The 12,466-nt window shown below is 39.3% G+C and overlaps 1 protein-coding gene across 1 annotated transcript in view; it reads right to left on the bottom strand.

The window, feature by feature from the left end:
- Positions 1–2,966: 2,966 nt before the first annotated feature.
- The window catches only part of TNS3 (tensin 3), a 317,735-nt gene continuing 308,235 nt past the window's right edge, over positions 2,967–12,466 (bottom strand). The window contains exons 29-32 of the mRNA XM_026063948.1: positions 8,658–8,826; positions 7,561–7,629; positions 7,408–7,434; positions 2,967–6,370 (exon numbers count right to left, since the gene is read on the bottom strand). Coding sequence (XP_025919733.1) covers positions 6,226–6,370; positions 7,408–7,434; positions 7,561–7,629; positions 8,658–8,826 — 410 coding nt within the window. The 3' untranslated portion in view covers positions 2,967–6,225. The remainder of the gene's footprint in view (positions 6,371–7,407; positions 7,435–7,560; positions 7,630–8,657; positions 8,827–12,466) is intronic.

The following is a 12,466-nucleotide window of genomic DNA, read 5'->3' as shown; positions in this document are numbered from 1 at the left end:
AACTGCTACCAATTGCAGAGATATATAAACCATGATGTTTGTTCTGCTTCTTTTGAGAGATAAGGGAGATTCTAAGAAACAGTGCAGAACAAATAAAACCAAATGGTCAAACACAGATGTTTTCCAGTTCACTAGACAATGAGAGATCAAATATATATTTGACATGAACAAAGGCACATCTACTTGTCTTAATGCATGTGTATACTGTATACTGCTGGCCTGTCACTACATTCTCAATACCACCTCCCAGGATATTTTAGGCAACTCCCTTTCGAGGAAAGGGCCTGACACATCTTGAGCTTGATGTCCTCATAAAATCCTTCACAGACTTCTAACTGTTATTTCAAAAGCCTCATACTTCCTATGAAAAGAGACTAAAGAGGATACTAAAGATGTCTGAAAGCTCCTGCCAGATCACAGGGACAAGGATTTCATGTTGCAGTTATTTGGGAGGGGGGGGCAGGGGGGAGAGCAGTTGTCCTTTCTTGTCACTTGGAGTTTTACTGGTTGTATGTGAGAGTATGGCTGAGAGTTTGCCACAGCCCTGAGCCATATTAACTATTTTCACATGTAGGGAGAACTTACAGGTTTGGGGTGCTGGGAAAACTCCAGCTGAGGTCTTAGGGCCAGCTCTCACCACTTGTATATCCTGGATACAAACAGCTATCTCCCACTTCAGTGGGAGTTTCACATCAACTTGCAAATGCAAAGGCTGGGAACTACTGTTTCAATATACAAATCAAGACACTTCTGTTTATTTTTATAGCTGGATTATTCCATTGCAATAAACATAAGCACACAAATTTGCTGGACCCATTCCATCCCACCTTTCAATTCCCCATCCATACTGCATTCCTTCTAATAATTTGTTTTCCTACAGTTTTTCACACCTACCATCTGCATTATGAGCAGATTGCAACTTGCACATAACATGGGTGGCAGCAGGAGAAAGCCCATAACTCAGGTTTAATTAGGCAGGATATGAATAGCCACAGACTAAAAAAAATTTGGGGGACAATAAGTACACAATACAAGAAAAAAAAACCTGTGATGTAAAAAGCTAATTTTGCTCTTTCAAGAACTTTTTAGACAACTCTTTGCCCAAGATGTAAGAAGCTTCTTACAATGATGAAAATGCACTTTAAAGGATTTACAAAAAAGGCCAGTTTTTTCAAAGGTGATGCAGAAATCTGAGGTGAATCTATTTTTTAAGACCACTTGGATTACAGGGAGGGCACAAGCAGTTGGTTGCAGCTGGGAACAGTTTCCATACAGTGTTGCCAGGATCACATACCTAAGAAGGAATCTTTAAGGTGTGAAAATAGGGGCGCAAACATCTGTGCTTTATGCAAAAAGTTAAGACATTAGATGCCTTCAAAGGAAGGGCCTAGTACTAACTCGATATGCCTTGCAGTGACATGTGCTGCCAATTATTCAGCAAGATCCTTAAATTCTGTAATAGCTCCCCTTTGCCCCCTTGTAGTCTGGCAGAATTACTAAGTCTCCTGCAAACTTTCTGTTTCTGATTTATTTTTTGAGAATGTCTTTAGTTCTTTGCCCTTTAGTTTCACATGAAGCCTCATCATTTCCTCTGTGCACGCTGCCAGGGTCGTTCCTGCTGTTGTAACCCTCGCACGAGGTGTCAACAGCAACAGCAGAGGAGGGGTTCACTCTGCCGATCCAGTGGGCCAAGTTTTTTGTTTGTTTGTTTCAAGAGTTTTCTAACATAAATATTTAAAAATCACAGAACAGCAGCTTGCATCCCCTTTAAAGAATCTGGCCATTCACTTCAGGGTCTCCCAAAGAAATTATTTAACTGTTTGATAAAGAGACTGAAAAAGAACAGGCCTCTGCACCCTTTCAAAGACAAAAATATAAAGGCTGAGTGCTGGCTTGTGTAGTCTTGCCAAAGGAAGACTGAGGGATACAAGGGGGGATCTGATCTCTTGCTATAAATACTCCAGGGAGAAAGAACAGTTATTTATGCTAATAGACAATGCTGGCATAAGAACAACTGAATACGAACTAGCTGTGAATACATTTTGGCTGAATACTGAAAGAAGATTTTCATCCACTGGAGGACAGAGATCCTGGAGCAGCCTTCCAAATGGAGTAGGAAATAGCAGCACAACGCGTGCACACACAAATGTAACCGAGTTTAAGGACAGGAGAGATTTATTATTTTCTGTCAGAACAGGAGATCGGACTCTGGCTCTGAAGACCCACGTTACAGTTATGCCCTTGCAGTCTATGTTGTACTGTAAGCGATTCTGATAAAGATTCATACATTTTGTGACTATTTCTCCAATCTGCTATGCCTATGCAGAGCACATGCACAATGGTCTGCAGTGATGACGGACACTCAACCACACCGAACGAGGAATTTCACCCAGCCTACGCCTCAGAGAAAAGGCATTAGCATGACATACCAGAGTTTATCAGTCTCAGAAATAATCCCCACAAAGCACGTAAATAATTCAACCTTTAACGGGTGGCTGACGTGCAGATTTTGTGTTCTGAGAGCTATTGCAGTTCAGGGTTAGATTTCTCACCCCCCTCACACTCTTCTGGAAGTTTTTCCAGTGTCGTCACTGTGGAGGCACAGGGAAACCGGTACAAATATCATCTCTGAAAGTGACATCACATATTCGTCCTTCTTATACTGAACCAGGCAAGGCAGGCAAAAGGCACTTTTATGCAACTCTACTTGCAAATAAACTATGAAAATCACATGCTTTAACTAAACATGGACAGCTAAAGCAGACAAATGTGTGTGTAGTCAACTCCTTGAAAGAACCTCTTTAAAAAAACCCCAAATCAGAACCCTGCTTCAGCACTCAACCTATTTTTGTTTCACCAAACAAACAGATCCCCCTCACTAACTGGTTTTGAATGCAGGATGCCTTTCTCTCAGAACAGACTGCCCTGTAACGCTCTGTGGTGAGATTTCACATTCATAATTTTATTATAATCTGAATAGAAGCGATATCTGAAGAGCAGAGAAAATGACTATACAAAGAATTTATAGAACATTCATTTACATACTCGAGACCTTTTGTTGCTTCTTTACACTTTAAAGAAAAAGGCAAAAATTTTCACTAATAGGTAAATCCAAGAAAGAAACATTAAAATTTTAATGATACTGTTGGATACATGGGAACCATTTAATTAAAAACATGGCTTTTAGCATTTTTGTAGTTTAACACTGTAAGATTATAGTAGTACATTTAACAAGCAGGTTAACAGGAGCTTGGCTAAATACGTGTCAACTTGCTGGCATTATGTATGAGACTGCATATACACATCTACCAAAAACCTTGGAAAGAAAGTGCTGTATTAACTATTTAGTCATTGTATTTGCCATGAACATAAGTTCCGTGAATACTTTTCTACGTACACTATACAATGGCACTTATTGAAATATTTTGCTTTGTGCATTTTTCAATTCATTAAAAAGCAAAAGCACGTGGTAATATACCATCCAAAGGAATGCATAATAGAAAAGGTCCCTTAGAAACAGGGCAACTTTTTCTTTCCCACTTAGCAAGGAGAGCTAAACTCCCAGGTAACACCAGCAGGAGTGTTAGCCTTGAATTCCTTGTGTTCCTGAATTCAGCAGGCCTGGACAACACACAAGGAATAAAAAATAAGGCCCCAAATGGAAATGACAATAAAAGGAAAAAAATGACACTAGTTTCAGCCCGAAGGCCAACACTTGGTGTTTAACAACACACACTCAAGTATCACCTACACAAGTGGAAAAGATATAATCAAAAATTCCTCCTCATTTGAATCCTCATAATATGTCAGTTTTATTACACGTGATTTTTCTCCTAGGAAATCTGACTTGACTCTAGTTGAGATGTCAGCTGAAGAAATTCACTGGGCTCCAACTGGTCAACTAGATCAGGCAACTGGGTTTCTGGTGCATCAAAAGACTATTTAAAAGATACATTAAGTCCTACTAAGGAACCCGTTGTCATATGTTTCAAAAGAATCAGAGTTGCTAAAAATAAGAACTGCATTCTCTTTTGGATGGTACATAAACACTGTTTAAGTAATATACCTCTGTGTCAGAAGAATACACGTATTTGGTACAAATCAGAGGCACTTGCCTTTGTTGCTTCAACGGTAGCTACAAATGCTTTGGATTGCTTAACCCTTCTATGTACATCCAATGCCCATTTTTACCACTATGCCACTTCCTTGTCCACACATTATACTTCAAATCTTTCTTCTCTCTCTCTCTCTCTCCCCCTCCCTTTTCCCTTAAAAACTAAAAAGTTATTTACACAAAACATCATTATACAAATCATTTGGTAACATTTTTTGCCATGGTCACTGAATAAGGTTTCCATGGTTCTAACACTTCAGGAAAAGAAAGAAAAGAGCTGGTAATAAAAACCAGATCATCATTTATACAGGACAAATACAGTTTAGATGGGTGGAAATTTTTTATTGTATAGCCCAATCAGTTTTCCATCCTTCTTAACCATTATTTAGTAGAAGAGATTGAAGAAGCCTTCAAGTCTCCAAATCTAACAACTACTACTTAATCCAATGTCTCATGCATCTAGCATGCAGCATTCAGCATGTCATCTTATTGCTCAGCTTATTACTGTAACGGTGACACCCACACATCAAAGAAATCAAGGCAATGAAACTTCTCAGCACTGTCCCACTGCAGTTGTTTTATTACCTTCTGTTCTGATATGGGGTCTAGGGCTGCTCTTTTTGGAGTGAATGGGAATTATAACAGTAGACCTCAGATGGCTGTCCTTCTTCATAAAGGTTTCCACTGTAACCTACCTTATATGTTTTCTGTAATATATAATTGCTGTAAAGCTAACAGTTACGCATTTAAAATACAGATGTGCTTATAAAGAGATAGAGATTTGTACAGGTTTGACAGCTGTACAAATCATGACACAAATGCTCTCAAGAAATGGGATAGAGTAATGAAATAAATTCCATTCCCTTTTGGATTTCCTGACTCAAGAAATTATTAAAACACAACTATAAAACATGAAAACAGTCCCTACAGATGAAAAAAGCCCCAAATCCCCAAAACTTCAATAAAAAGGGGGCTAAAAAAGAACCCACTTATGTACGTAGTTATTAGATAGGGGAACAAATGTTACAGCCAAAGTATTATTGCAAAGAGACAGCAGATGGGAAGTTGCTCATCACTGTAAGACAAAAGTCAAAATATGAAACTCTATTCTCTACAGCAAGGCACATGCAACACGTTTTTACTTATGCAAAATAGTGCTAAAAAGGCAAAGCTCAACAGTGGCCTAGTAAAAGAATATCCATGTGATATTCCAAGATCTGAGATCTACTATAAATAATCTGGCATAGGCAAAAATATATAAATTATAAAATTTTCCTCTTTGCTTTTCCCTCATTTTTATTCTGCAATTATTAAAATACAGTATCTTCCCTACTTAGTTCTTTGTATAAAAAATAATAATGCAAAAAGAATTATGGAATACATTTCCACGCAACCGTTTTTGGTCTGCCACCTCTCCCCTATTTAAAATTATTCAAGCTAAAACTGCCCAGCCTTCTTTACACTAAATACAGAGAAATCTCCCTGAATATTTCACGTTGCTGTTCCTTTCTTAACAGAAATCAACTTGCATAAACCTTCTCTTCACATACATCTTCCCCTTCTCCATTCAGTTCCCACCACTGATCACATAAAGATGAAGGGAAGGGCAAATAGTCCTCCTCAGACCACCTTTCTCTTAAGAGCATATACTTGCAAGGCCTATAGCTACCATTGATGCAATTATGGCAAGTGTCTTTGTAGTGGTTCTAAGAAACATTTTCTGCACAAAAGAGTAGCACAGCCTAGTGAGTGGGTGAATATTTCTGTTCCAATAAATGACGAAAAACAGCATGTGAAAATATATTAGAAACCCCTCAGGGGAAAAGTTTTTCATTTATGCTTCATTCAGGTATGGGCTATGTGGGTTTAGGTGGCACCCAACTTCTTTTGCTTTGTCCTTTGATATAAAAAGAAAGAGATAATGCATCGATCCATCAGAGGCATCTTCAAAGAAAAGACTGTACTCTTCCAAACTTAATGCAGACAGACTGTCCTCTGCTTTCCTTCTTGGGAATGATGAGGTTCAGACTTTGCTGCCAAATAGTCTTTCTGCCTCTCACGCTGCTTTCCTTCAAGTCAGTGAAGAGCTCTGAGTTGAGGCTCGAAAGGCATCAGATCTTCTTCTGGGATCCAATCATGACCTTTGATACAAAGTTCACAATGGCACTGGCAGGTTGTTCTGGATCGTGCTCTGCAAATAGGTGGCACACGTTGTCTGTGGCACTGCCTTGCTTCCTGGCAACAAACCCAAATACTCTGCAAGGGCAAAAATCACAACATATTAGAGAACTGAGACACACACATTGCCTCCTTTCATAAACCAGAAAGGATACCGAGGCAACCAGAAGCACAAAGCTCAAAGGGGTTCAAATTGTGCTTTCTCTCTTGTGGAAGAGAAGGTCCTGTGTGGCTACCAAATAAAGCAGTCCAAATGCGACAGCCAGCTCAGGAACGCCCTGAAAGGCTGAGGATGGCCACAATCAGGGCAAGGATAATACTGTCCTGTTTCTTCGGTTCTTTCTACAAGCATCCTGTATTGCCCACTGTCAAGAGACACGCTACTGACCTGGGGAGATACTTAATCTGATTCAGTACTGCTCTTATCTGTCTTGGAGATGTGGAACAGGGGGGAGATGAAGGGCTGGGGTACTCAAAAAGAGATTTTGAAGGCAATACATCTCAGTGGATGAAGTACTTCAGATTTGTTTCTGTTCCGTTTCAGAGATCAGCACAACCCTGAGTGAACGGAGAGCACCTCTCTCCATTCAGGCTTTATCTTTCAGTAAGAGGGGAACAATGATGTTGGTCTTCAACAGAAAACACTTGGAATCCACTGGTAATTATAAATTATGCCAGACACTAGTATCACTAGGAATTTTTTTCTGTGTGTGCTGAATGTGGGATTTTTTTTTTTTTTAAAGCTATTAGTCCAAATGAGAAGAGTAAACCTATCCAAAGCTTCTCTTAGCACTGTTTCACAAGTAGAGCATAAAACCGAGCAGCAAAGGGCAAACTTCAGGTAAATCACAGACCTGCAATCCAAATAAACCACACTAACTCTGGTTCCAGATATCCCACCATCACAGAATTAGGCCCTGACTTGCAGAGGTGCAGATGAAGTAAAACAAGTGTAATTACAGTGGGCAGAAAGACTTTTACTTCTGAACAGCTACTTTCTTTTCTACATCTCTGACAAAGAAAGCAGCTCATAATTTAGAAGACTAACAAGTTAATCACTGTAATGATACTCTTAAAACATTCAGTTAAAATGACTGGGACACATGTCAACTTACTTTGCAGAAAGGCCATCTTTCATCCATCTTGTTGTCCACAAGAAAGCAGATAAAAAAAAAAAAGGAACGGAGAAATAAAAAGGACACATATGTTAGGGTTTTTTAGCTCAACAATACAAAGAACATATTTGAAATAGTGCTTGTCTTCCTTACTTTCTGTCCTGTGGATCCAAAGCACAGAAAATAACAGTGTTGACAGGATAATGTCGTCGAAAAAAGAGCCTGGATAGGAGAAAATAATGCAAGTTTCAGGCATACTTAGGATGCTTAAAATTTTAACACTAAATGGATCAGAAAAATAAAGACAACAGATTTCTAAATTTAATAATGACAATATATATTCTTTTGTTATCTCCGAGTAACACTTCAAAAACTATATGATTTGCCCCAATCAAATAAATCAGTATTTAGAATAGTAACATCAAGTTTTYAAACGCAGTAAAACTAACTCTCAAGCTAAAGAACAGAGGTAGAAGCATCAAATGCATCTTTCTAAAAACCAGCCACTTAGCTACAATGCTAGTGGGAAATGAAACTTCTTGGAACTTATGAAAAGTTGAGTTATATTAAGTTTCTGAATGTTAGCACTCCTGGAAATTGTGATTTAAGTTTTGTCCTTGACCTGTTACAAATGCTTGCAGGTTTCCTGGAATTAGGAAGTCTGACTTTTAGCTACAGTGAGTTCCTGTCATCCCTCCTTTGTAATGCGCAGTTTTCAAACCTAAGGAGTTTGCAGTAGCCTTAATAGTATTCAGTACAAAGTAAATTTAAATTAACATTTTATCATAGTAGTTTACAGGCATTGGACTATCCATAGCAGTATTTCAAATACTGGAGGTATACAGTGGCTGCTTAGGCCAACTCTGTTCAGTGATATTGATGACAGCTACAGTGAAGATGAATTATTTCAGCAAATAGGCTGAATACCAAATGTTGGCAAAGCCATTGGAATTACTTTCTCTTTTTCTAAGAAATAATAACAATGAAAAAAATGTCATGGCAAAGTGACTTTCCAGAGACAGAAACTGCCATGTGGAAGGAATGTCCATAGCTTAAAATATTCATCCTCCAGCACGGCAGATGGTTCGCAACCTGGAAGAGGGACCAGACATTATCTTTCTTTGGACAATCCTATTAGATATCATCTGAGACAGAGACTGCAAAATATAACTAGGAAAAACAACTCAAAAGCAAGTGATATTTGCCTGGGTCAAGGCCGGATATTCTCTTCCCATCCCTCCTTTGCTTACTTTCTTTGATTATCTGTTAGTGTGATTCCCTGTGCAGACACCTTGAAATGGACCACAGTTGAGATGGGCGAAGGATCTTGCATCAGCGTCAGGCTCAAGGCTTTCTGCACTGCCTGGTAGCCCGTGAGGGACTCCATCTCCACTGAATTCAGATACCAGACATTACACGCTGTAAGAAAGAGGGGAAAGACCAAAGGTCATTACCCCAAAAAAATCAAACAGGAATCTTTCGAACAAAACCAAACAAAAAATGAATTTTCCACCTACGTAAAGTGACCCACTTGTCCCACTGTTGCTTCGTAGCTTAAGACGATAATTTCAGAGGGTATAGGCCTTTTACTGTCCCTTTGGTTTAATGCCTTTACATTTAAGCCAATGACCGTATGTTACCTATGACCCACAGATGCTCCTGAAATTTAAATAAATACCAGATAGTAGCAGAGAGAGAGGCCACTTATAGCTATTACAACAGCAAATGCAATCCTGATGGAGAGGAATGGGGATATTTTGCCTGTAAGTTCAATTACAGCAGCTAATAAGAAAATACATATTTTTGCAGCACCAGTTCACAGATGTTCACACTTTCAAATGGTGTTTAAACTACATTCAAAAGAAACTATTCACTTTTTTGGCATGACAACAAGAAAATTTTATCCCCACACAGAAGTGAGGACTGCTGCAAAGTTCACTTCTCATTATTTCCATAGTGCTTTGAACATTGAGTAATTTTAGAGCAAACAAAACTTCCACAAAGAGGAAAACTAATTACTTCTATATTTTTATGTCTATCCTTTACCTCAGCATGTTTTAAATTTAAGAGCCCTATTCCTCTCCCAATGTGATATCCCCAGTGACACTAGGTTGGGAAAGAAACCACTCTGATTCGCATTCATGTCTGGGACCAGATCTAGATGAAAATCCAAGTTATCATCTCTGAATTTCAATGCCTAGAGATATTAGAAACTTCTGAGGTATCTCTTTATAGAGTAGTTCAGTGGTTTCTAAGGCTCCTAAGCAGTTAACCTAATTCCTGATCTCAGACATCAAATCTGCAGCAAGCACTGGGACACTACTCAGGAGATTATTTAATAGAAACATTCACATGCTTAAATACTTTGGGCCTGTGACATAAAGTCAAATTTACAAGCAGATTAGGAACATTTTTGAAACTGAAAAGCCTTCTTAGTCTTACTCTACAACACAAGCAAGCATGATTAAAAACATTCATGGCTAAACACAGACTTTGTGTTTTGGTAAAAACATTTGTGTAGGTGTCCTGGACAGAATTTACAACTCTGGCAGCTGCTGTGCGCAAATTAGCTTGCTAACATCTGATTTGTTAACACTTCAGCATGGCTCACCAACCTTATTATGAAAGCAAAGATTAAATTCAATCTAATAGCTTCTCCTTTCATATGGCTATTCTGTAATTTGGGGAAAGCTTTCTGCTACTGTTATCTACATAAAGTACACAGCTAGACTATGCCACTTTCAGAACAACCAAGCAGCTGTACAGCTGTAGACTGCATCAGCATAAGTTTGATTCCAGCATGACTATTAGGCAAATTCTACACTTGCTTCCAGGCAATAACTTCAAGCTCTGGAGACTGTCATCAAGAAAAGGATTTGATCTGTAAGTGAAAAAATTCCCACACATATTTGTGCATTGGTATTCCAGTCTTAATAACCTTTGCTTGAATTAATTACAGTGCAATTCATACAGAGAGGGATTTAAGAAGCTAAATGGCGAGTTCAGTGAGGCCTTCCTCACTGAATGGCTTTCTGTCATGTCGGTCCAAGATTGTAAATAACATTCTAAAGTATAAACTTTCTTCTTTTCTCATCATTACTGTTTTCATTTGATACAGATCAAAGCTCTTCATTATCCTGTGAATTTTTCCCACCACAGGAAGTTTGCCTTGTTTTACACCCACATTCCTAACCACTTTTGAGGCTCTTATGAAGGGATTCCCTTCCCTTTGTGCCAGGCATTGCTCTGTTGTCAACAGACCATGTTTAGGTTTTGTTCCTAAACAAAATAGCTAACCTCTTATTCTAGATTGTCCTCCAATGCAGCAGTTCAAAAGCAGTCACTAAATACAGTACATGATTTTACCCTCTCTTGAACAAAAAAGAACTGATTCTTAGAAATGCTGGAAGGCACAAAAATACGTCATGTTAAAAATGAGATTACAGGAAAGGGAAGGTTATGGGAAAGGCTGAAATTTTTCTCATTTAAGAACATGTATATTCTAATCTAGGCAACTGACATGAGGAATTGAATGGCAGTGATCCCACAGAAACTCTGTTCAAGGCAAGAACAAAAGGAAGAAGTCTATGAAATAGCATCTTTCCTGTAACGTAGCTGTCCCCATCTTCCACAGCTGCCGTTTGGCAAGTCACATCAGTACTAGCAATGACAGCTACACAATGTGGCCATCTTCAGTATCCCATGATGCTTTTACCTTGGGAACGTAGCTTTGTTTGGAATGGTCAGTCCCTTGTCTGTAGTAGTGTATTATAGTGGAAACAGATATGAAGAACTGGGACTTATTTGGGGCACCAAATTTTGCTGCCAAACCAGAAGATTAGTAAAACCAGGTCTGTTCTAGGGAAGAACCACTTATATGTACAGTTTCTAGTTTTCAGCTGTCACTCTCTGGGAAGCAAAAGATTTGTCAGTTAGCGTCTGTATTTAGGTAAGGACTGGAAATACTCATTAGGTTTTTCAGACAGCTATAGAAATTGTTATTCTAGGCCTGCGCATCTTCATTTTTTCAGTTGTTGAGTGAAAGAAGGTTGGGGTAATGTAAGGTTGTGTGGCAGGGAAAAAGGGTATCTGCTTTGACTAAATTGCAGTTCCTCACCCAAGCTCTGAAGCTTGGTAAAGAAACAGTTTACATTTTCAGGATCTGAGAGTCAATGGTGAATGCCACAATTGGAAAGTCTGTGTGACTGGAGAGAGATGTTTGAAATATGCAAAATCATTGGGAAATGATGTATCAGGGCAAAACGCTCTGAAAATGTTTCCTAGATAACTTGTCTATTCAGGTTCCAAAACCTTGTTTAAAAACAAAAGCAAAAAAAGCTTTACTGTTACTAAATTCCCCAAACAATCCTTGATTTGACAGCCTCCATATGGAGTGATCTGACTACTGCCCCAACTGAAGTCAAAGAATTATTTTTCTTTGACAAGCCTTGCCTGAAAAAGGAGAAACCAGCATTTCTCAAAAGACAACACATGCCTGTTCTGCTGAGTTTGTTTATAGAACTTTTCCTCTTGATTTCCTTCTCCTTGGCTTTTGCCCTACTGGCCGCAACAACCACCACCGGCACTGGCGGACCGAAATGCCCACACGTGCTCACTTCTAGCACAGCCTCACCAAGGCTAGCCGTTGCCTCAGCCACACATTCCTGCTCGATTACAGCATCTGAAGCGGTACTGCGAATTTTTAAGTCTAAACAGATTGCTGCACAAGCAAGGAACAACTCCCCCTCACTTTAGAGCTGCTCGGATTGGCAAACAACCCCCAAGAAGTGCCTTACAAGGGATCAGGGCAACAAGGCAGCACTCAAATAAAGGCATGCTTGGCCACAAAGCTTTCGCTTAGAGCTTCAGTGCTAGGTTAAGCTCAGGGAGAGTGGCAAAGGTAGCATACTCTGCTCTACTAGGGCTAACTGGGTGGACAGACAGACCCTAAGGTGAACCTCAGAGCAGTCTGAAGGCCAGGGATCATGGGAGGACAGGGACAAGGATCCTCTGAATGTGCTGGCTGTAGAGGAATAACACAGTGGCTGCATCTATACTA

Source organism: Apteryx rowi, unplaced genomic scaffold (genome assembly GCF_003343035.1).
Source record: "Apteryx rowi isolate R43461 unplaced genomic scaffold, aptRow1 scaffold_204, whole genome shotgun sequence".
NCBI lineage: Eukaryota > Metazoa > Chordata > Aves > Apterygiformes > Apterygidae > Apteryx > Apteryx rowi.
This window is presented reverse-complemented; position numbering and strand designations above follow the sequence as displayed.